Source organism: Alosa alosa, chromosome 8 (assembly GCF_017589495.1).
Source record: "Alosa alosa isolate M-15738 ecotype Scorff River chromosome 8, AALO_Geno_1.1, whole genome shotgun sequence".
In the NCBI taxonomy this organism is placed as follows: Eukaryota; Metazoa; Chordata; class Actinopteri; order Clupeiformes; family Clupeidae; genus Alosa; species Alosa alosa.
The window spans coordinates 26,451,327-26,475,649 of NC_063196.1; the positions used below are offsets into that span (position 1 = coordinate 26,451,327).

Here is a 24,323-nt window from a genome sequence, read left to right on the forward strand (position 1 = left end):
TTGCCATATAACATCAACAATGCATTACGTGGTTAGAAATAATATCCAATGTGATTCACGTAAGTCATGTGGCATGCGTAAAAACTTCACAAATGTTTGAACTGGATCAACTTGAGGTACTTGTTTATCGATTTGTTTACACTCATTTTCCCAACAGGCACCGCGCATCGCGCGTTAACCTTTGAACCCTTGTTGAAAACAAGCCGATCAGCTGATCTGACCTGGTAACGTCCACTACATTCTCCTGGGGAGGAGGGGAATTATTATAAACAAGCTGGTTGAAAATTATGATTCTCTCACAACCGGCACAGTATCTAAAATTAATGTTCTTACAAGCAGAGTTTGTACAAAGACACGGCTATGCAGTTGGACGATGAAGATGTATATCGCTATGCGGCTAGCTGCTAGCAAGTTGCCTGGTTTTAAATTCAGTTCTTTTGCTAGCTAGGTCGCAGCAGCCTCTAGAGAGCGAATATTGTTGTGTTGATGTCGGGAAACTTATTGGGTGTAGGATGATATCGATGTTATGATGCGTGTGTATATTTAATTATTCTGCGTTATTGAGTTGACGCGTTTTTGCGGTGTTTTACATGTTGTCCGTAACCTTGTTTATTTCACCCTTATGTTAGCAAGCTGAAGGCTAAACCAGCTAGCAGTCCAAACAATAGTGTTGTACACAAACACTGCTAGTGAGTTAGCAAAGTAGGGGAATTGTGATTCTTAATAGGCGGTTATCATTATACCTCTACAAAAAGGTTTGTAAGCTCCGCGGGCTGCTCGTGTGAAGTACATGTTTGGACATGTTCACCATACGATTGTTGTAATGGTCAAACTGTAAACGGAGTGTAACGCAAGGCAAGTTTCTCATCAAATCTATTTATAGTTCATATTGAATATTTCATTGTACGATTATCTGTAAAGCCTTAAATGAAAATATATAACGTTGGCTCTGTGATTTTCGCATATCGCAATCCAATTTTATTTTATGCCGTGCATAGACAGACATGCTGAGTTAGGAGCCTGAGTTAGGAGCCTATCTTGTAATGTCACTACTTAGTTCGCTGTCTATACTCGGTCTTGGATTACATACAATAGATGTGCCATATTGTAGGCTTAGTTTGTGTCTTCTCTAATAGGTAATCTTGCTAAGGCACATTTTTGTTGAAAATCCATTTGTTTATGTACCATTGTCTTAATATCACAATGCAGTTGAAAACCGCATAGGTTATTCCGGATTTCTTCAGATGTGTTAGAGATCATAGCGTTATTGGGTTAATAAGTTCATAATATTACCGTCTCAGCTCTTAAGCCTCAGAACACATGAGTGGACAAGACAAAGGCATGAGCACCATGCTCGTGTGCCAGGAGAGCTATGCCTGCGGAGGTTCAGATGAGGCCGCTTACGAATGTGACGAGTGTGGTAGCCTGCAGTGTGTGCGCTGTGAGCTGGAACTCCATAGGCAGGAACGTATGAGGAACCACGATCGAGTTAGGATCTCGCCGGGTCATGTGCCCTTCTGTGATTCCTGTAAAGGAGAGAACGGATCTCCCGTGAACGGCGGACGACTACGGGCAGTAGTCCGTTGTCAGGGCTGCAAAATCAACTTGTGCCTGGATTGTCAGAAGCGCACCCACAGCGGTATGAATAAACGGAAACATCCGCTTACACCGTATCCCTCTGCCAAACAACCAGAGAAGAACCCCGCAGCAGGTGGTGATGGAGAACTGGAAGTGCTTAAAGCCAAACTAGAGAAAGTCTCCAGCTTCCTTCTGGTGGATGACAAAGAAGATATGCAGGTTGGTATACAACTGACCTGTATCGAATTAAATACTAAAAACATAATGCTTTATGGCAGCTGGTAGTCTTTCTAGAAACTCAGTCACTTTACAATAAGGGGTGGTAGTAAGTGTGTGTATGCGTGTGTGTGTGTGTGTGTGTGTGTGTGTGTGTGTGCGTGCAGGAGCACTGGATGGGATGTTGAGGGAATTAGAGGCCGAAGGCCTCAGTGAAAAGATGTGTTTTGAAGTGTTTTTTGAATAGGCCCACAGAAGAGGCACAGCGGATGTGGAGGGGTAGCTGGTTCCAAAGAGTTGGGGCGGACACAGAAAAGGCCCTGTCCCCAAAGGTCTTAGGTCTGGTGCGGGGTATAGCCAGCTGGTCCTTGTTGGAGGACCGGAGGGACCGCAGAGGGGTGTGGGGGTGGAGTAAGTCAGAAAGGTATTTAGGGGCCAGAGCATGGAGGGCCTTGTAGGTGAGAAGCAGGATTTTGTAAATGATGCGGAACTTGACTGGCAACCAATGGAGCTGCATGAGGGTGGGGGTGATGACAATGACACATTAATGCTCTAATCTGTAGTGGTTGTTGTATCAGTGTTGTGATACCTGTGCCCCACCTCTAGGTGCAGGATGAAGATGACTTTGTGAGGAGGTTGGGCTGTGGGCCAGAGGATCTCCTGAAAGTCGTGTCCATCTTTGGCAACACCGGAGAGGGCAAGTCCCACACTCTCAATCACACCTTCTTCCTGGGCCGGGAGGTCTTCAAGACATCCCCCACCCAGGAGTCCTGCACGGTGGGGGTCTGGGTCGCCCTGGACCCAATCCACAAGGTGGTTGTTGTGGACACGGAAGGCCTTCTGGGTGCCGGGGCCAATCAAGGGCAGCGCACACGGCTGCTGCTGAAGGTTCTGGCCGTGTCAGACCTGGTCATCTACCGCACGCATGCTGACCGTCTCCACGACGACCTCTTCAAGTTCCTGGGCGACGCCTCAGACGCGTATCTCAAGCACTTTACCAAGGAGCTGAAGGCCACCACGGCGCGTTGCGGACTGGACGTGCCGCTGTCCACGCTGGGCCCCGCAGTCATCATATTCCACGAGACTGTCCACACCAAGCTCCTGGGCTCAGGTGAATAGGACAGTCCAGAAGTAGACCTGCAGTCATCAGAGAACACACGTTGAAACTGGAGCTAATAAATGCAAACTAACAAGACAACATGATATGCTGTTTGAACAGAAAGCGTAATGCTGAAACGTGATATTGAAATATGGCTTGTGATTCAGTCAAGAAATTTGAGTACCAGACATTAAGAGCGCACATAGTGCAACCTTATAGTATGTAGTTGTAGCTGCACAAAATCACTCTGGCTCTTCAGCAGTCATAAATCTCTGCTGACCAAAAAAAAATCTGACAACCAGCTGTTGTTTCTCTCCTCCGTTGTTTAGATAAGCCGTCTGAGTCGGCCGAGAGGCTGCTGCAGGAACGTTTCCGGAAGCTGGGCCTGTTCCCCGAGGCGTTCAGCTCTGTCCAGTACCGCGGCACGCGCACCTACAACCCCCCCACCGACTTCAGCGGCCTGCTGCGCAGCCTAGAGCAGCAGCTGGACAACAACACTACCCGCTCGCCTCGCTCCGCCAGTGTCATTTACAAGGCTTTACAGGTCTGTGTGTGTGTCTGTGCGTGTGTGCGCGCGCGCGCGCGCGCGCGTGTACGTCTTTGTGTGTCTGTGTGCGTGCGTGTGGAATAACTATTCATGTGTTTGTGTTTAATTATATGGGGAATGTCTTTGTTGTGAGTGTGTGTGCATTCCTGTCTATCTGTGTGTATTTGTGTGTCTGTCTGACTCTCTCTTTAAACACCAGTGTGGGTTTTCTGTGTTGGTGGTGTGCCTGTCCTGTCAAGCCGTTCCACATGTGTATGATTATCACATCAGCTGAAAGCGACTTTGGTTTCACAGGCCCTGAGTGAACGCTTCAGTGGGGAGATTCCCGAGGAGCACATGGCGAGCAACTCCTTCTTCCCTGACGAGTACTTCACCTGCTCCAGTATCTGTCTTAGTTGTGGGTCAGTTCTGTCCCCCTTCCACTGGACTCTACTCTCAACACCACATAGCATACTATTACACAGACATTACAAAATGGCATCTGTTGTTGCACCCATCAAGCACCTGTCTAGGTCAGTCAGGGCCTAAATTTCAGCGCGGGATTGCGGGTATAGCACATCATTTATTTAAGTCCCGCAGCGCTAGTCATCATAATGTGAGAAATTCCCACACACATTTTACAGTGCTGTCTGATAACGATAATCTAACACTGGAGCGGGGTAAATGCGGTACCGGACGGACCAACTCTTGACTCATGAATCGTAACTCCATGCAGACACTGACACACGCACACAAAACCACTTTGCAGGTGCTCTCTCTCTCTCTCTCTCTCTCTCTCTCTCTCTCTCTCTCTCTCTCTCTCTCTCTCTCTCTCTCTTTCTTTCTTTCTTTCTTTCTTTCTTTCTTTCTCTCTCTCTCTCTCTCTCGCAGCAGGACTTGTCACCATTGAAGTCAAATTATGCTAGGTGCTTCTACATCAACTGCTAACCAACAGGGAAGGAAAACAAAAGTTTAGTGATCAGGAACTGTCAGGAATTTTGCATACACATAAGTATTACATAGAGTGGTGGACATGCACAATCAGCTATTTTGAAAAATGAACTTTAAGCCGTGGTCAGTCATGATCTGTGTTGGGACGCACCAATACTGACACTGGCATCGGGTATCGGGCCAATACGGTGCTCATATACTCATACACATAAAAATTGTCTAATTATTACGCACCACACACCGATATCACTTAATAACACACTATTACTGACACTGGCATCGGGTATCGGGCCAATACTGTGCTCATATACTCATACACATACAAACTGTGTAATTATGCACCGCACACCAATACTACTTAATAACACACTATTACTTCACATTCGAAAATGTCATGTGTTGTTGCACCATTAGAAGTGGGCTTGTTAAGCCCCTGTCTAGGTCAGTCATGATCTGTATACATGTCCATATGGGAGCCTGATTGGGGTTTCTGTGTGCTGCCGTGCGTCCCATTCACAGGTCGGGCTGCAAGAACAGCATGAACCACCTGAGGGAGGGCCTGCCGCACGAGGCCAAGCACCGCTGCCGCTACTCCCCTCACTGTGACAACCGCATCTACACCTGCAAGGTGATTACTTCCCAGCGTCCGACTGCATGGTCTCACGGACAGAGGTGTGACTGTGGCGCCTAGTGTACACACAGGGGTTTTCTCATCTGTCTTTTTGTCCATCCTCCCTCCCTTCCTTCCTCCCTCTCTCCAGTCGTAGCCCCTCCTAATTAATTTTGTGAAGGAATGATAGGAGCATGGTCTCTCCCATTCCTCCATCCTCCTATCGTTCCCTCACAAAATTAATTAGGAGGGGCTAAGACTGGAGAGAGGGAGGAAGGAAGGGAGGGAGGATGGACAAAAAGACAGCTGAGAAAGCCCCACAGAACTGGTTGAAAGTGTGGTATTGAGCAAGACGGACAGCTAAGTGGTAACAAGGTTGGCTGACCTACTCACAACCTGCTCAACAATGCCCACAAAAGCACTGCTATTGCTGATGGCCATTACTATTGTCCGTTTAAATCTCTCCACTGCTATTTTGGATTAAAAATAGGACTGGTTTAAAATCACACACATGTTCATCATCGCCACCTGCATTTAGAACACATTTAAACACAATGTCCTTCTGACATCCATTCTAGAATAGTAGAATCATAGGGTAATATGTATGTAGTATATGCTTGAATGTTCCTAACTCTTTATGCTGGCTCTACTCATCTCTAGTTCAGTGTGCTGCAATGATATACTAGTCTGTCTATTCTATATGGTAAAAAAACCATCTGGATTTGCAAAGAACTGTGTGTTAGTCAACCTGTGGTTGGGCAATGCAGTTTTGCAGCTCTGAACATCTAGCCCCTGCCCTTGGGTGGCTGCGTAGTCAGCAATCCAGTCGTGTACTCTTCCGTGCGCCTCCCCTCAGGACACTGCAGAGGAGGCGAGGTATCAGAGAAGACCTGGATTCAGACGACTCGCTTGGGCGCATTCTTTTTCTCCCTCTTCAGCAATTCAGTGTGCAAAAAGTTCTTCGAAAAAAGTGTGTGTGTGTGTTGTTATTTGTCTAATGAGATGACTTTCCCTCTCAGGCATGCTATGAAAAGGGCAAGGAGGTAATTGTTGTTCCCAAAACAACAGCATCCTCTGACTCCCCCTGGTTTGGTCTGGCTATTTACGCCTGGTCCGGGTGAGTCGTAATTTGACAGCATACACTTCAGCTAGCAGTCACGTTATGTGTCACATTATTCTGATGAGAGGCTGACATTGCAGGTACGTCATCGAATGCCCCAACTGCTCAGTCATCTACCGGAGCAGGCAGTACTGGTACGGAAACCAAGACCCCGTGGACACAGTGGTCCGTACGGAGATCCAGCACATCTGGCCAGGGGTGAGATCATGGGCGATTCACTCGCTCTGAATGATGTGATCATACAAGCAATACAATGGATGTTCTAAATCCCAGAGACACTGTTCTGTGTCAGATGTAGAGTAGCATTTAGATTAATCCATGGTGGCATTCATGATGTGACATTTTCTGCTATTTCATTGGCCAATAAGTTGCAGACATTTGCATTCATTGTACTAACTAGTATACATAGCTATTCACTAGGGCTCTAGGCTAAGATGGCAGTTGCAAACGTGGAAGAGGAATGTGCATCTCCCTTGCACTGACGGCTTTCTCTCACTCCCATTGCGTTTTTCCTGCCCAGTCTGACGGCTTTCTCAAAGACAACAACAATGCTGCCCAGCGACTCCTGGATGGCGTGAGCTTCATATCCCAGTCGTTCTCCGAGCTCAGCGTCAAGCCCACCAAAGCAGTCACTTCCTGGCTCACCGACCAGATTGCCCCGGCCTACTGGACACCCAACTCCCTCATCACGGTGAGTAAAACCCGGTAGGGCGCAAACTCCCAAGAGCCCCTTCCAATCACCACATCACTGTCGGGACCATGGGAAGGTCATCAGGGGCCATTTGGCAAAGCTAATATGGATCCTTGAAACTAAAACACGGAGTGCTACAAAATATGACCGCCGCCCAGTCAGGGCTCGAAATTAACGGTGTCCCGGGGACCATAAAAATTGTTCAAACGGGAAACTAAACGTGTCTTTCACGTCTGAATAAAATAATAAAAGGTTTGACCTGGCGTAACGGGCAGCTGACAAAAGCAACGTTAGCCAGCTGATCTCTAAAGAAGTGGTTTTGTACACACAGCCTTACAACACTGTTTCCTGCTCTTCAAATCACTGTACGGTGTCATTTTTGTTACAAATACAGAATAAGATACCCTTATGGGATTGATGCTTGCGTCTTTAGGAATCCGCCGTCTTGGTTTGTATAGAAATTAATATTAAGTGACACATAGGCCTACTCGAAAAAAGGGGACGGGCGGTCACTTTCCGATAGCCATCAAACTAGGTTAAACTTAACTAACTAGCAAGCAGTCTGGAAAATGACATTTGTTTTCATGACATTGTGAACATTTTTGATTGATGGTGTAAGGTTACGCTGGTGTTCTAAAAAAATCCTGTCTCTGACTAAACAATCCCATCTTTGACTAAAACACTGCCGTGTTTTCTGTCAGTGAGACGAAACATCACCAAAGCCATGATGAGCTATACTGCAACTGCGATTTCACAAAACGATAGTGTTGCAAAACAGTTTTCAAAGTTAGCATTTGACATTTCCCTGTGGCAGATCTAAGCTATAGGCTATTCTTGAGAAAACAAACAAATATCGGAGAGTATCTAACAGCTTTGTGGTAATTTCTCAGGCTACTGGTGATTTGTTTTCACTGAGATCTGTAGCCATAATAGCATCATGCCAAACTGACATTGAAATTAATGACATGAAAATAGATTATTGACGGAATGTCATGGTGTGTGTGTGCTTGTGTATTTCTGTGTGTGTGTGTGCCTGCATGTGTGGATGTCTGTGAGTCTTTATGTGTGTGGGATCTGTGGCCGTAGCATCATGCCAAATTGACATTGAAATTAAAGACAGTATGAAAATAGATTGACGGAATGTCATGGTGTGTGTGTGCTTGTGTATTTCTGTGTGTGTGTGTGCCTGCGTGCGTTGATGTGTGTGTGTCTTTATGTGTGTGGGTGTGTTTGTGTGTGTCTGTGTGTGGGTGTGTTCAACCCTTCGCTCAACTCCACCATCTACAGGCCGATCGGTGCACATTCACTACACATACATTTATTTTTGTATGGCCCCCCATGAACGGAATTCCACGAAACATGCATTCAGAGGCTGTCATAGTGATCTTACACGTCAAATTTTGTGCAGTTCTGAACACGTCAGCCAAAGATACCTGCGATTACAACGCCTCATTTCTAATGTGATCGTGATGGCAGTGGTGTTTTGGTTTGTTTCGGTTCCAGAAATGTCATAAATGTGGCGAGGCGTTCCAGGACAGCGACTCCAAGCACCATTGCCGTGCCTGCGGAGAAGGCTTCTGTGACGCCTGCTCGTCCAAGGCCCGGCCCGTGCCAGAGAGAGGCTGGGGACTCGCTCCAGTGCGGGTCTGTGACGCCTGCTTCCAGAACCGTGGCATCCCAGAAGGTAGTGCGCAGAAATCTACTATACAGACCAAGCCAGGTTAAGCGTGGACTGTTATGGGTTCAAATGCAGGGTCCCCATGGTCCTTGAAAAGTCTTTAAAATGTCTTAATGTAGTTTTTGATGAAATTTGATCCTGAGCAGAATGGCAGAGCATGTTGAATTGGACTGCTTTCAGGACTTTTTCTCCAACAGAAAATGACTTTCCAAACAGTTTTTTAAATCCCTACTTATGGTACTCCCATGCAATTATATAACTGGTATGTTATTAATACACTATGGCATCAAGAATCAAATGTTTTCTTTCAGAACTATTTTTTTTTTTTTTAATGTTCCCTGTCATTAAGTGAGTGAATTTGGCTTGCTTCATCAGATATTTCTTTGGTCGTTCAAGCAGAGCTACTGGACGCAGCTTTGGAGGAGGAGGAAGGGGGGACACTGATCCCAAGGAAAGTGGGAGAGGTGGTGCAGAACACACTGGGAGCCGTGGTTACCGCCATAGATATCCCTCTGGGTGAGTGGTTACCGCCAGAGATATCCCTCTGGGTGAGTGGTTACCGCCATAGATATCCCTCTGGGTGAGTGGGGAGCTATGTGGCCAAGACGTGGTGCTCATGGCATCCGTGGTTACCGCCATAGATATCCCTCTGGGTGAGTGGTTACCGCCATAGATATCCCTCTGGGTGAGTGGGGAGCTATGTGGCAAAGACGTGGTGCTCATGGCATCCGTGGACAGGGTGCTTGCGCAGGTCTGGAAAAGTGTGGAACTATGGGATACTGGAAAAGGGAAATTTGATGACATGATTGAATAGAGTGACAATATCAATTTCAATTTATTGTGCTTATAGAGCGCCAAAACATTACACATGTATCATGGCGCTTTACAGAGTTTAGACAATCAGAGAAAAAGAAAGGAAGAAAAGAAAGAGAGAGGCCCATGGGTAACAGGGGCGACAGGGGCAGTAGAATGCAATAGTGAGGCCCATGGGTAACAGGGGCGACAGGGGCAGTAGAATGCAATAGTGAGGCCCATGGGTAACAGGGGCGACAGGGGCAGTAGAATGCAATAGTGAGGCCCAGGGGTAACAGGGGAAAAACTCACTAGAATTGGAGATGCATATAGGAAGAAACCTCAAGCAGATCCACGACTCAAGGGCCTTACCCATCTGCCTAGGGTCAAATACAGGACAGTAAGGTCTGTATACATGACAAATGCATATGATAGTCAGGTGTAGAGAATAGGACATGGTGTTTAAAGCCACCTGAGGTAAAAGTTACAAGAGGTGGGATGATTATGTAACCGGTATGATGCGCTATCTGTGCTATTAATGCGATATGTGCATTAATCCTAATTTAGTGACAGAAAGTTCAATAGTCCAGCGTTGGAATTGTCCAGGGGAAAGGAGTTGTCAAGGGACATGTGGTGGGTCGGCAGACGGGCCAGGAATCCGTGCAGAGTTGTCATAGGCAGGTGATGAGTCACTAGGCTGTACGGGCCAGGAATCCAGATAGGGGGACAGTAATAGGGCAGTCGAGGATGGGACTTCAGGTGAGATGGGTGAGAGAATGGCCAACACATGGATGGCTGATGACTGGTGATGATATACCTCACAAGTGAGGTAAGGGGGAAGAAAGAGAGATGTAGAGTGGGTTAGTATTACTGGAAATCAAAATGGTTAATGTCAATAAGTAATCAGTGGTATTATATATTGTTACAGTATACAATAGTGAGAAAAGGCAAGAGAGGGAGAGTTGTCAAAATCACAACAAAAATACATATTGTTTTTTACAAAATTACAAAAAGCAAATAATCAGGAAAAGGTCTGGAAAAAGTGTGGGATTTTTCAGTCACTGGAATAGAGTGTTAAGGCATTTTTGGCAATTTACCGCCATCTGGTGGTTATATATAGACACTACACCAGGACGACATGAGTTTTAACAAGTCACTTGTTAATTTTAGATATATCTTACTATACATTCTCATCCCTTTACTAGTTGTAGAGTACAAAGAAAACAAAAAACAAGTTGAAATGCTGCACAGTTCCATCCTTGTTACATCTGTATGCTGCGGACATCAGCCGTTCTCACCTTCACACACTTCCCACACTGAGATGCGTGTTTCTGTTCCCGTGTTTCAGGCCTGGTGAAGGATGCCGCCCGGCCTGCTTACTGGGTGCCCGACCAGGACATACGGTGCTGCCACCAGTGCCAGCGGGAGTTCAGCGCCCGCCTCTCCATCCACCACTGCCGGGCATGCGGGCAGGGCGTGTGCGACGAGTGCTCCCTGGACCGCCGGCCTGTGCCCTCTCGTGGCTGGGACCACCCGGTGAGGGTCTGCAGCGGCTGCAGCCAGAAGGGAGGGGAGCTCTAACTGGACAGGATAGATGCCCCAGTGGGTGAAGGAGGGAGAGAGAAGAAGAAGAAGGAGGAGGAAGAAGAGGAGGAAAAGTGGAAGACTGCCTGTAGAGGGCTCCACTGAGGCCTCAGAACAGGCCCCCCCCCTCTCTCACGCTTTATACGCTCAATCTTTTAAGGTTATGGTGGCCTGCTCTCTCAGTCCTCTGGGAAAGCACAAGGAGACACATTGCACACACTCTTTTTGATCTGCATCTAAAACTAACGCTGACACAAAGCTGAACAGAAACCCTCGTGACAATCTCTTGCAGTTAACTGATTTGATGTGTCTACCAATGATGGCAACACACATATAAGCACATTGACCCCAGGTTACGCTCATACTTGTATTGGCTAAAACTGAGGCATTCCATTCATTGAGAAGTAGCTGTTGACTGAAAGTAAAAAATGTGATGACAGACAGTAGATGACTGTGGAATATGGTTATCTTCATTTGCATTGGATTTACATTGCCACCTCAGCTTTAGCCAAGTTTAACCCCTTCAAAGAGTTGTCAGTCGGGGTTAAATAATGAGTGTGATTGTAGCCCAGAAAACTTTGAGGGCAGGTACACAAACCCAATAAAAACAATAAAAATATATTGCAGATCATGGTAGAGTCCAAATCCCCCATCTTTGTCATCCATGACATCACTTTGACCATTTATAATTTGAATGAGGTCTAACTTGATATCCTCTTCAATGTTTTGATTTTATTTGCAACCGCAACCTTAACCCCAACCCCATCCCATTTTCCCCTCATCCTTAAATGTAGCATTGTTAGATATACTCCATGATATGTATCGGTATGATTAATTGCCTGTTATCCAGATCATTGATAGGTTTTAAACGGTCATCGGCTGCCAGCCATCATTTTATAATGGAAATGTATTCTTAATAGCCATTTATTATTTTTTTTTTAGGTTTTTAAATTTCTTATTCTGTCATTTACTTCGTTTTTTTTCTAAATTAATTTCACCCCTCAAAATGTCTGAAGGTGCAGAGATCATTCTGATCGGAGTCATTCAGAAACTGTTGCGCGTGATGTTAACGTGCTGGCTAACGCCACATCACCCAATCAGACGATAGATTCTGGACTGATTCAACCTCCCCTGCTCCCCCCCTCCAAGGAGTGTACAGTCTCATGTAGCTACACCGGTCTCATCATGGTCATAATCATCTTCATAATCAGTGTAATATCTTCTCAATAAGCTCAGTGAGTTTATGTTTGGCTGCAAAATAAGCTTTCAGGTACACTAAAAGTATACAGGTTTGGGTAAGGACAGCTAAGGACTGTAATTTATAGAGGAACTAAGGTGTTAAACCATCCTATTTTCTGCACCAGGTATGCTGATATAATTAAAACATATGAACATCTGAAGAGTGTAACTGTCTTTATTTGCTACATGGTCTTTATAGTTCCCTCCATCACCTTTCAGTTTCGTATTTAAGATAATTTTATGTCAACTTTTCATACAGTCACTAAGGCTGGACATCGGATCAGTTAACCCAATTTTATTCCATTAGGATTCATAAGAACACTCGATTAAATCCAATTAAATTTGGGCTCAGTATCGATGACAGGGAAAATGACAAGCTACAGTATATAGCAGCCTTCCAGCATATACAATGGGGAGCACTGGCAATTAGATTGGCTTTAACAGAACAGTAAGGCTATGTTAAACCATTGTAGAAATGAACCTGAGGGAAGTGCATATTACCGTAGCTTAAAAGTTTGATGAATATTTTTCATTCAGTAGATATTGGGACAAAATTATTCTTTGCTAAGATATTTTTGCTTACTCCTAAAGATTACAGTGCTTTAATTAACTTTGTGTTATATTCCTAGATCTTTTAAAAATGGGTTCAAAATAACAGTAGATGTAAAGGTTTCTTCATGGTGGTGGGATCTTATGATCTGTTTATTATGTATTCCTCAGAGGTCAAGTTGGATCATACAGGCAGGTGTTTCAAATGACCACTATTGCAGCAGTTGTGTATGACAAGACTGTAAATTCTTTATGTACAAGTTCATATTTGATAAAATATCAATCCAAGAATCGTTGCACACTGCAACTAGTGCAAAGTTCTTTTGAAAAAGAAAATCCATGAAGAAAAAACCCAGCCTGATGCGTCTAGATTTCTAGGCTAGCTGGAGACTAGCCTGACCCACATCAAATTACATTTGCTGCCGCTAGGGTGCGTCTAGATTTCTAGGCTAGCTGGAGAGAGGATCACAGAAAAAAATCAATGTAGACCTGATCATTAGTTTGTGGCATTTTTAAAAAAATCACCTTTATCACTAGCCTAGAAATCTAGACGCGCCCCTAGCGGCAGCAAATGTAATTTGATGCCAGGGCTAGTCTAGCAACTCTCCATTGGCTTGTGAGCTCCAGAAATCGAAACTTAATCAGGCCAATGAAATCCTGTATAGAGTCGTTAGGTGGGCTTAACATAATGATTGATGGCAGAGTTGCAACGGTTTGGCTTGAATTCCCTGCTACTTGAAAACAAATAAGATGGATGTTGCTGTTGGCGAACAGTGTGACACGAGTTTATTAAGTTTATTAAGTTGGCAAACGTTTGAAATAGCCAACTAGCTCCGCTGGTGGGAAACGCATGGGACTCATAGCGCTGCCACTGTCCTATTGCGTGCAGAGGGAATTTGAAAGACAACTGATTATCCCGCCCCTCGGACTGAGCACTGCGAACGGTGAGTGCCCAGACCCTACATTTTAATGTGGGTCTGGCTCGTCAGGCTACTTTATCACTGTATTTGAAATAAGTAAAGATTTGTTATTTGGCCGTTCAGATAACTGAAATCTAGAGGACTTGTCTTGCAGATTTTCATCACATCTTTCCAGTCCATAAATTGCACTTGTGGTAGACACAGTAGAAGAAGAAAAAAAAACCCACAAACTCATAATTTAGAAAAAAAATGTAACAATGTAAATTTCAATGCCCGAGAGTGTTGTTTTTAAAAGGCTGCATCTGTTTCTGGAGTTCTCTCTGTAAACAAAAGTCATGCAATCATTTCCAAATCTCCTCTTCTCAGAAGTTCTTTTTAAGTCTTCAACAACTTCTCAGTGACTCCGAGAACAAGCAGCCAATCCTGCCGGGACGGCCCATCATCTACATGCCCCCCCAGATGCCACAACCCGGAACGGAAACCACGGTTACGCCTCTGTCCGCCTCTTTGAACCCAGTGCCGCGGCTGCCTCGCCACCTGGGGTGGCGTCCTGGTAGTCGCTGTTGTACGGGTAGTAGTAGAGGTCTTGCTCCACGGCCATGAGGAGCCCGGGCAGGCCCTTGCAGCCGCCCAGCTGGGAGGAGAAGACCACGTTGGGGATGCTGTCGAAGCCATCTTTGCCCGCTGGGTGCGGCGACGGGATGGTCCTCAGCAGATGCCCGTCGCTCAGGCTCCACAGACGTGTGTAGCAGTCCTGGCCAACTGCAGAGGGTGGGAAACCAAGGAGGGAGGGGTTTGTCCTTTTAGTTACAGTTTTAATTATTCATACAGATTTTTAGCTACCTTGTTCTGAAACAAAATGGGACTCGATCAATTTTCCAGTGCAGTACTTAAGAAGATGAAGGGGAAAGAGGAGAAGATGAATTTTCATCAGGGTGAACAATAAAGAATCTGTTATATATAGCAGAGTTATTATTCATTATCAATGACCTTTAATAAGGGAAAAGAACACGTTGAGATTGTTATGTCTTTTTCGAGTGGACCCTAGCCAAGAAGGCAGCACACAAGGCAGTTTATCCCAAGAATGCTGCACATTCACTTAAACGTCATCTGCCTCTTTCTACATCAAATCTGGCAAGATCAGTTTTGTTAGAGTCAAGGTCATTCCTCATGAGTCTCTCACCTGCCAGAAGTAGCCCCTCTTCCTCGTTGACATGCAGGGGGAGGTAAGCATACTCATTATGGTGGCCCTCATAGTTCTTGACTGGTCGGGTCGTACGGATATCCCACAACTTGATCTTTAAGTGTCCCAAGAGACAATAATAAGGAAATGCATGAAACAGGAAGAGTGTGTGTGTGTATGTGTGTGTGTGAAAGTGACGTGTGTGCCAATAAGAGAACAAGGGGGTGAAAAACTACACTTTCTTTCAAAAGCTTTTTTAGAATTAAAAATAGGGGAGAACGGCCTATATGCTAGGAAGGCTCTGCAGCAAGGTTAGATATTTCCAGTGGAGCGTCAGCTTGGTTGTAACAGCATCTTTACTGTTATATTCTGCTCCTTTCGTGTTCACTCGGACACTGAATATCTTGTTTATGGCCAACAGGGCAACTCTTTATACAACTTTGATACACGCATAAATCCTTCAGCATCTTTACCTGCTCATTCACTAGGGGCAACACCCAACCAGATCCACGTAAACAGGTGCACTAGAACTATTTTTTGATTTATCTTTTCTCAATCAAAACAACAAAACAGCAATTTGATTGATATTACCTGAAATACACAAATAAATAACAGGACTTCTTAATGTTTTTAAAAATGGAGATACATCGTTTTGGAACCAAACTCTTCATATATGAGCTGACTAATGTGCCTTTCTGGCATGAAGGCAATTGTCAAGACACGAGAGTTATCATGAGTTATTAAGAGTTTGCCATGTCTGACCTTGCCCTGCATGTCAGAGGCGAGGAGGTAGTTTTCGTCCTGTAGAAGGCGGACAGAGGTGACGGCCGAGCCCTGCTGGAAGCGACAGGCCTTCCAGCTGTGGTCACGCCGCGAGCGTTGCCGCAGGTCGATGCTGAAGATCTCTCCCGAGCGACAGCCGTTGAAGAGCACTGGGGCCTGAGAGAAGTTAATCAACAGTTAAACTGACTAAGGTACCTGCTAACTGGGCCACCCACATCAGGCTTGGGGACAGATTAGATTGTCATAAAACTTTTATTGCAATCCAACTGTAATTTTTGGGGTTAAAGACCTGTGACTCACAGACGCTCAGCGATATCTGATGTTGAATGATTGTGGAGATAGTTGGCCTAAATATGCTAGATTTCCCTCTACAAGTCCACAGAAAACTCCACTCAATTTTTCTGTTGATTTATGGGTTTCATCAGGTCCCTTTCCACAAATGTATACAATCAAGCACCTAGATTATGAATGCAGACTGCATGGTGCTTGATTAATACACCTGTGAAAAGGGAACCCATGAATATGTACACTTTTCAGTTAAGATTAACACCACACATCAACCCTACCTAATAAACGGCAGAATGTAAACTCAGTTAATATCCATTTAAGTGTTTCAGTGAATTTTTTTTTTAGTCGGACACAACATGATAACTCACACTACATGTTTGAATCGGACATGATTGCTGTGCTCATTCTGGAAGACAGCAGATAAACTGACATTCCAGAAATCCGGAGCTGACTTTGATTGTCTTCTTATCATGTGTGAGCCTTAACTACACAACAAATCGGACAGGAATTTGGCCCAACGAAAAAGTTGTTTGCACAGACACATTTGGGTCTAAGATTGTGTCAAAAACACACAATCTCTGCTTTGCCATTAAACTTATCCCATGTATACTGATGGTGATACTGTATGTGTCTCTGGCCCTTACTATGTCAATCAGGCCAAAGTGGAACTCTCAGATTCCAGAGTGGAACTCTCAGACTTACAAAAGAATGTCAGACTGTCCACTCACCCTGAGAGCAAATTGTTGGGCGAGCACGTCACTGCCGACGCTGTACGTCTGCCTCCTTCCCGTCACAGCGTTCGTTACAATCACTTGCCGCGAGAGACCTACAGATAACCAGACAGATGCATTCTTTTTATTTATGTCTTAGGCCGGTGAAGTGACCTCCCTCTGGGTCTGTTCTGCACCTCTTGAACAAGGCTGTGCCAGCTATGCCCCTTTTCCTCATCCTCTCATGCCCTTCGCCAGGCTGTGATGTGGCCTCCCTCTTTTCCTTTTGACCTGTGGATGCCATCTGAGCGCCTGACTGATGAAGTTGGCTGGATCTTTACGTAAAATGTGACTGATCCAATTCCATTTCCTCTTCCAGGTCTCCATATTTCATATTCAGATTTCATATATATGGTGGAGCAGTGGTAACTTCACCGCCACTGGCAATTAGTCAGCTGTTGCGACTTGCGAGACCGTGACGATTAAAATAAAAGCATCTGCTAATTACCACCAGTCAACATTAGTCACAGACACAGTATGTTTAGAATGTTTCTTTCCCTCTAACTCACACACACACACATACACACACACACACACACACACACAATGTCGGGATCTTAGTATTCACCCGTGCTGAATGTCTTGTCAGCCTGTGGATTGAGACACCAGGCACACGACCAGACGGTGGAGATCTTGAAGCTGCACAGCATCCCTGGCTGGTCTGCAACAGCAAAAGGCACCACAGATTATGAAAATCACACTACCATAACTGCATCTGGAGTGACAACCTATCAGACCTTTACATAGCATTTCCACAGTTAAGCAGATCAAAGCAGGGAAGGGGTTGGTGAGGTCTTACCAGGGTTGGAGTTGCTGAAGAGAGAGGCGGGCAGTACGCTCACACAGCCTGGAGTTTCCGATATACTCACAAGACACAAGCTGCAGGCTGAGTTAAGGAAGAGTCAACAAAGGTGATGTCTCAAGCAAGTCTCCTCTGTTTACAGTCATCTGTTAATATGTAATGCATCAATAGTGGTGTGCAAAACCAAGACAGTGAGAGTGTTTAACCATATCTCTAACTGTAGCAGCGGGGTGGTGTACTGGTGATGGCAATGCTTCAGGTAATAACATACAGGCTGATGTGGAGAGATTAGAATGATTGGGGATCCAGTGTGGTTCAAGCAGAGTAAAGGATACAGCACATGCGAGTCAGCATGGGAAACAGAGGCCCAGCATATGGAGTTCACCTGTCGTCCAATCAACAAGACTATTAGCTTAGTCAAAATGTTACAAAAACAGCAAACAATCATGTGGGGGGAATGGGTGTTTGTTTGGGTTTTGAGTTTTAACAACAATGGTCTCAAAGAAAAAACCTGTTACAGCGATTGTGAATGTTCCGACTCGGAATGGTACTCCAGAGTGTGATTTGTGGACTTGGAAGGTGGCAGTTGTTAAGAGCTCCTCACCTTGCGGTTGGTGAAGTACAGGTTGTCGCACATCTCCACCGACAGGGAGCCCTTGCTACAGCCGCCAAGGTTCATTATGCCGTACTTGCAGCCGCCGTGCGACACGTCGTTCACCGTGAAGATGCGCTCGCAGGTGGAGTCCGCCTGATGGATGACAAACAGACAAAAGAGACTGAAGACGCTGGGCAAGCAATACAATCAAAAGATGCATTCTGAATAATAATGACTATAACGATCAATAATATGATGATCAGATCATTTGATTTTATGGCCCTTTCGGTCAGCAGCACTATAGCTATTGGATACTCACAACAATATGGCGGAAGTTGTCTGTGTTGGGAGAACTGGAGTCTGAACTCTGAACCTCAAGCTTGTATCGCCTCATCCCACTCACCTTCAGTTCATGAATCAGCCTGGGAACAGACCAAACTGCCTTCAAATATCAACAGCTGCAGTATAAGTATAAATACTACTTTGAGTATATATACTTATAAGTGCTCAAGGGCACTTCAGCCGTTCCTACTGGTCAGGGTTCGAACCGGCAACCCTCCGGTTACAAGTCCAAAGTGCTAACCAGTAGGCCACGGCTGCCCCTAGTGCTTTAAGAATGTGGTGTGAAAGGCATAAATGGCCTTTACAGTTGTCAAGACTCAAGGTGCAATGGATATCATCACTTATTTCATACCTGCAGTAAGAACTGGGAGGGAGAAGGCCTAGGTGTCTGTTTTGTAACAGAAGAGACGTGTTCAGTCCTGTTCGTGGGGCTTTCTGTAATGTGGGCATGAAATATAGTTCTTTATTGAGAGATCTCCTCATGCTGTACAGTAATGTATGTCTTGCAGCACTAGTTGTTGGAAGTTATAGTTGACTGAATAGCTGTAATCAAACCCGGGTTGCCCATAGAGTTACAAAACATAAAGTGCTATGGTCACCCACATGTGGCACGATGGTGACTTGGTGACCCAAGCCAGCCAAGACACTTTACATCAACACCCAAAAACTCCTCTGCTGCTTACCTTCCTGGGTTGTTCATCCTCTAAAAGCATGGCAGACCTCCTTTGTTCATGTTCCTTTGCTCGAAGCATTTCGTTGGTCAAGGGGTTGCAGTTGTTGTGTCCAGGCAGCAGGCGGAAATAACGGTTCTTCTCAGGGTCAAAGTAGAAGCCTGGTAGATCTGTAATATAAAATGTTTTGAGTGCAACAGCCGAGGGAAAGCCGTAGAGTTGGTTGTAGAGCTGGGTGCATTCTAGGTATTACCCACAAATCAAAGATCTGCAATCTGGTTTTGCAAAAACGTTGTTGGTATTTGAGCTCATCAGCCAATCAAATTTCTCCTCCCCCTATGCTCCAGGTTGACAGGTTGATTGTTTATGCCTCTGTGTAAAACACTATGTTTCTCATTTACAAAGCCAGTACTGAATGGACAGCTAAAAGGCCTTGGGAACCCATTAGATTAGAACCATGGACCTTTCATGCTTACCTGGTGCAGAGGATGTGGAGGATGTTAAGGACGTGGTGCAGGAGGATGCACTGGACCCGGCCTCTGCACCATCATTGGAGGCGCTGTAGCGGTCTGGTGACTCGTCATACCCGCTGCTAAAATGTAAATACACACATGTCAAATATGTCGTTCTAAAACGGTGATGTAGGCACTGTACAGCATTCTTATTGAACACCGCACCTTATAAAAGCTTTGTCCAGTTACAATCATAGACAGTGAAAGAAAGGTTAATCTATAACCATCCTCGTTCTTTGTTTAAGTGTGGTCCAATTTGTTAACTGTTTGATTAGTCTCTAAGCAAGCGATTTGACAGCTGTCCCAAATCATCATACCTGTGATGGGATCTGTTAGTGGACGGAGCTCTTCGCCATTTGCCAAAGTAACGCCCGTGTCGACCTCTGCCTCGCTTCATTCTCTGTTTGACATAATAGTTAAAATCAGTGTTTCTAAAAGCGACTAAAAACACCCACATGAAACGATTTGCGTTTACAATGACATACAAGGAGCAGATTAATCGGATATATAACATGGTTATCATGTGGGAGATTATCTAACGTTACGTCTGAAATGACATCTAAAAACCTGGTTCTAAGTAGGCTAGCCTAGCCTACAACAGGAGTCCATGGTTTCCCCACAGGTAATACATATATTAGTCAGGGCATTGCTCTTGACAGCTGTATGATAAATCCGCAAGTACATTTTTGCCAGGACTAGTAGCCTATGATGACAGAGACAGATAACGACAAATAACTGCTTTGTGTTTAGCTAGCTAGCCTGCATAACTAAACGTAACTAACGTTAACTGCAGCAGTCAACTGTTTTGTTTCATCAACATAACAAAGTTGCAAGCCAGCTAATAAACAAACAAATTAACAACTTTACTCTAGCTAGTAGCCTAAAATAATCTACTTGCCCAACAAGTAAACCAGGTGTAAACAAGGAAACGTTTAAGGGACGAATAATTTAAAGAACTTGAAAATATGGTTATGAAAACCTTTGCTAAAGCCAGAAGCTCACACGAGACATCCACTTCCGGGTAACTCCTTCCATATCAAAATATCACTTTTAAATCTAGAAGGGGACAGCAGGCCAACATGTCCCATATCGAATAGTGAAACGTAGAAATCTATATATCTACCTCTCTGCTGCAATTTAACGCGCAATGGCTCAGTCACAGCCAGACAAACAAAAAAGCACACAAATATCCTATGAAAGGTCCATCCTGGTAGAGCTAACTAACCTTTATCAGCCGTCTCTGGTCTAACGATATAGGGACAAAGTAGCCTATGCGGTAGGCTTTTCTTTTATTTCGTGCTTCAGGTAGGCTATGCCACGTTATAAGTAACCTATCTTTTCTATTATATTTTAATGTGTAAACTGGTGACGATTAATGCGGTGATTGCGTCTGAAATGCTTGCGCTCTTTTGCAACAGTCCCATGGCAGAGGGACTGATGTGTCTTGCTCGTTTCCTGCCTGATTGCTTTTTTTTTTTTTTTTTTCATTTTCGTGCTTCAGAGACAATAAACAGCAAAATTAAGGTCGGTTGTGGCGTCCATCATTCCACAATATAACCGACTTATCGCAGTTTCAAAATAACAAACTGGAATTGATGGAATTCATAAATTGTGTTTTGCATAGGCACTAGTTTTACTGCCTAATACTAGTCCTTTAATAGAAACGTAGGCCTATGCTATTTTAAACACCTTTATAATTTCACTCTAAAGCTGTTCTAGGCCTATTGATCGACACACATACATGTGCTACTCACTCAGCCCAACCATGGTCTGCATTGCCATGTCCTCCTATAATTACTTTTTTTGGGAATCAAAAGAGTAATGCGTAGCATAGCCTAGGCCTATTCTCCACTGCATAGGCTAATCATTACTACTGGCCATGTTAACTCAAATACAGGTACGCTATGTGATGGTGATATGGAGTGCAAAACAAAACAAACGAGAAACTGTTGTGTAGGCTATGATGTAGCATCATGCTCTTTCAAATGTCATGAAAAATAAAAAAAAATTAAATTGATTGTCATATATCACATCATAAACAACATCATGGCTTGTCGGCCTATTTATGTGTATTTGGAAAAGCATGCACTGTTAGAATAGCCTATGATAGTATGATGATATTGTTGAAATGTGTAACAGCAGGAGCTTTTATTTTGAGAGAAAAGTAGGCTACAACTACTTCCTATAGGTGGCCCTATACATTCTCATAATACATGAAATATTTAACATAGGCCTATATTCAAATCCATAATATTTAACATAGGCCTATATTCAAATTCATAATATTTAATAGCAGTTTGATATTCTCTCAAACATAGGCCTAGAGGACGCTTTTTCTTCAATTCTGGCACATGAAAATATAAGGACTAATTTGGCTGTTTGTTACGGATAAGACTAAATATCTTCTTCTTAGGTGATTTTTTTTTAATCAAATAATATAGCTATAACTGCATATTCAGCAAAAGTAGGTCCAAACTCCAGTTCTGGATGGTTTAACATGGTTTTGTAAGCATGTTTGGGAGTGTTGACTTGTCATAAGCCAGGCCTTGTTTAATTAAGCTAAATACATGTTGCATTTTGCCTGTAGTAGCCTAGTAACAATAGTAACAAAAAAATATATATCTTTATTAGGCTATGTTCAAGGTTTCAGACCCATTTCATCCCCCAGTGGCCCAACTAAGTATAGGCTGAAAAGCCCTTTTAGACCTCACACTTCATTTCCCAGTTGAATTGAAGAATTGAAGAAGCCTATCTGGCGAGTTGCCTGCTATTATCTATCTTGAATTTCCCCTGGGGATCAATATAAAGTATCTATCTATCTATTAAATGTAGGCTCGTAAAGTTAGGCTATATTCATTGCATTCGACTTGGAGTGAGGGCTTCCATATACGTTTTGACAGTTTTTGTCTTAACCACGCCTTGTTTCTGAACAGCAGTGTTGTATTGGTCAAAAAGCCGGACAACGGGGCCACATTGGCTGTTTTTTTCATAGGGGTCCCAAAGAACTCAGAGATTTGGAATATTGGGTTACAGTGTGGCAAAATGGCGACTGTCATTCAAAATCCACTGAAGTCGTAAGTAAATTACAATTTTAATGTATTATATTCATGCATTTTTCCTTCGCCAGATAGACCCAGGTGCTGTTATTTGGAGTTATGTATTAGCCTAGAGCATAAGAATTGTTCAGGATATAGCCATAAATATACCTGATGACTGCCAGATGAAGTGTCTCCATACATTTTGTTTTATTCTCTGACAGTCTGGGTATTATGCGACTAAGTGAAACAAACTAGGCTATGCTGTTTGATCGTGTCTAATATGCTAAAGATGCATGACTTTCGCCAAATAAATGTAGGCTACACATAACGTTAGAGCAGGTTAGACCAACATTCAGGCTACTTGCAACTCATTTATTTGACTTATTTGACAGTGCGCCTACAGCCTCTCTGAGCGCTGACTGACAATGTCCAACATATTGCTGTAAAAAGCATTCTTGAAAAAAAATTGTTATATGTAGCGAAGTAGGCTACTGCACGAACAAAATCATAGCGAATAGGTAAAAGTAAATGGGGCTATCATTAACACTCAATAGCCTAAGCTACCCCAGAAGAGGTGTTTGTAGATGTGAAAACGAAACATAAGCAACATCGTGCAACTCCGTCGAAGTCGTTTCTTTGTGCACTGTTTGGCATCTCACAGCACTGCGAACAAGCAGACATGCGGCCTCGATAACATTTTTCCGTGCTTGTTGAGATCATGAAGGGAAGTGTATGATCACGGGACGGTTCGTTTAAGGATGTACGCACACCGTTGTTAAACGTAGGGCAAAGGAGACAATTAGCCTAGGTCTACTATTCACGCATGGCATAGCTAGTTGGCTTATACTTTGTTTATGAAAAGTAGCGCGTGTAAATATTTGACTAATAATAACTTGAACTTAATTAGATCAACGTGCCTGTGTCCATTTCTAAAGTCCATTTATATCATGACCAAGCACAGTTTTGTTTTGCGAGAATGAGAAACATTTATAATGTAGGCTATACGGTTTTCAGTGACATTCAATTGACGTTTTGAATCAGGAAGACGCCACTGTGAGATTTCACAGGAACAACTATAGCATTCTTTCCAGACTATTCCGTTAGCCACTTAAACATGTCGGCAAAGAATAGGGTTACTCTTGGAAAAAAAAGCCCTTTGTTCACTTGCTTGTGGGGAAAGTCTCCGGTTGTGGAGATATAAATCAGACATTGATATCACGCCTATATTTTCCCTGCAGTGAGAAATGCGTTTAGGAACCGCCTCCCCCTCCTTCCCTCTGGTTTACCTCTCGGCGTGTTTTACAATGTAGGTAGTCCGCTATGCAGGACGCGAGACTTGTGTGTCATTCAGTGCCCTTGTATTGTATGTAATGCTGGATTTGAGCGACAGTGGTCTGTATTAAATTGTAGGCTACGCACTTTTTTCTTTCATTCGTTCTTTCTTTATGTCTGTCTGTCTTTCTTTCTTTCACTAAAATGTCCAAAGAAAAAATACCTCAAACTAGGCGGATCAGATCTCTCCTCATCTTGAATATCACTTGTTTGGCAGGTGGAGAGGAGGAGAGTGGAGTTTTAAGAGCTTCACCCATAGAATGCTGAGCTACCTCTCTCTTTTTGTGGGCAGAGACAACAGCCAGACTCTTAAGTTCCAGGGCTTGCCAGGTGTAATTTGTGGACGGCTTCTGTGAATAAGGGGAACATTGTTTACCTTTCATTATGCGCTGATCAGTCAGGGGAAATGTGATTTGAGCCAGATCTAAGATCTTTTTGCACTATGTTTTTTTTA

General features: G+C 44.0%; 2 protein-coding genes across 8 annotated transcripts; one reads left to right on the forward strand and one right to left on the reverse strand.

The window, feature by feature from the left end:
* The first annotated feature begins 183 nt into the window (after nucleotides 1-183).
* LOC125299245 (zinc finger FYVE domain-containing protein 1-like) lies at nucleotides 184-10,967 on the forward strand. Of its 3 annotated transcripts, none has more exons than XM_048250438.1 (11): nucleotides 184-1,797; nucleotides 2,401-2,905; nucleotides 3,223-3,437; nucleotides 3,735-3,841; nucleotides 4,890-4,998; nucleotides 6,000-6,097; nucleotides 6,181-6,298; nucleotides 6,621-6,791; nucleotides 8,295-8,475; nucleotides 8,866-8,985; nucleotides 10,610-10,967. In XM_048250438.1, the coding sequence occupies exons 1-11, from the start codon at nucleotides 1,321-1,323 to the stop codon at nucleotides 10,840-10,842; spliced, it is 2,334 nt and encodes a 777-aa protein (XP_048106395.1). In that variant the 5' UTR covers nucleotides 184-1,320; the 3' UTR covers nucleotides 10,843-10,967. The 3 variants fall into 3 exon arrangements, with proteins under 3 accessions (XP_048106395.1, XP_048106396.1, XP_048106394.1); XM_048250439.1 differs by having other exon boundaries at nucleotides 8,869-8,985; XM_048250437.1 differs by having other exon boundaries at nucleotides 185-1,797; nucleotides 8,845-8,985.
* Nucleotides 10,968-13,527: 2,560 nt separating this feature from the next.
* On the reverse strand, nucleotides 13,528-20,892 carry wdr21 (WD repeat domain 21). Of its 5 annotated transcripts, none has more exons than XM_048251390.1 (14): nucleotides 20,725-20,892; nucleotides 19,817-19,899; nucleotides 19,464-19,576; nucleotides 19,000-19,157; nucleotides 18,669-18,751; nucleotides 18,294-18,396; nucleotides 17,984-18,127; nucleotides 17,715-17,764; nucleotides 17,377-17,456; nucleotides 17,146-17,238; nucleotides 16,536-16,633; nucleotides 15,499-15,675; nucleotides 14,737-14,851; nucleotides 13,528-14,315 (listed from the first exon to the last, which is right to left on the reverse strand). In XM_048251390.1, the coding sequence occupies exons 2-14, from the start codon at nucleotides 19,894-19,896 to the stop codon at nucleotides 14,041-14,043; spliced, it is 1,569 nt and encodes a 522-aa protein (XP_048107347.1). In that variant the 5' UTR covers nucleotides 19,897-19,899; nucleotides 20,725-20,892; the 3' UTR covers nucleotides 13,528-14,040. The 5 variants fall into 5 exon arrangements, with proteins under 5 accessions (XP_048107347.1, XP_048107345.1, XP_048107344.1 ...); XM_048251388.1 differs by having other exon boundaries at nucleotides 19,464-19,579; XM_048251387.1 differs by lacking the exon at nucleotides 20,725-20,892 and adding an exon at nucleotides 20,479-20,559 and having other exon boundaries at nucleotides 19,464-19,579.
* Nucleotides 20,893-24,323: the final 3,431 nt, after the last annotated feature.

What these genes read in the sequence shown, in the direction of transcription:
- LOC125299245 (XM_048250437.1), top strand. Translation starts at nt 1,321, where the DNA reads ATGAGTGGACAAGACAAAGGCATGAGCACCATGCTCGTGTGCCAGGAG. An exon ending in TCATTTACAAGGCTTTACAG is followed by an intron (nt 3,438 to 3,734) that starts GTCTGTGTGTGT and finishes TTGGTTTCACAG; the next exon opens with GCCCTGAGTGAACGCTTCAG. An exon ending in ACCGCATCTACACCTGCAAG is followed by an intron (nt 4,999 to 5,999) that starts GTGATTACTTCC and finishes TTTCCCTCTCAG; the next exon opens with GCATGCTATGAAAAGGGCAA.
- wdr21 (XM_048251388.1), bottom strand. Translation starts at nt 19,896, where the DNA reads ATGAAGCGAGGCAGAGGTCGACACGGGCGTTACTTTGGCAAATGGCGA. An exon ending in AGGATGAACAACCCAGGAAG is followed by an intron (nt 18,752 to 18,999) that starts GTAAGCAGCAGA and finishes CCCACATTACAG; the next exon opens with AAAGCCCCACGAACAGGACT. An exon ending in CATGCTGACTCGCATGTGCT is followed by an intron (nt 17,457 to 17,714) that starts GTATCCTTTACT and finishes CTCAGCCTGCAG; the next exon opens with CTTGTGTCTTGTGAGTATAT.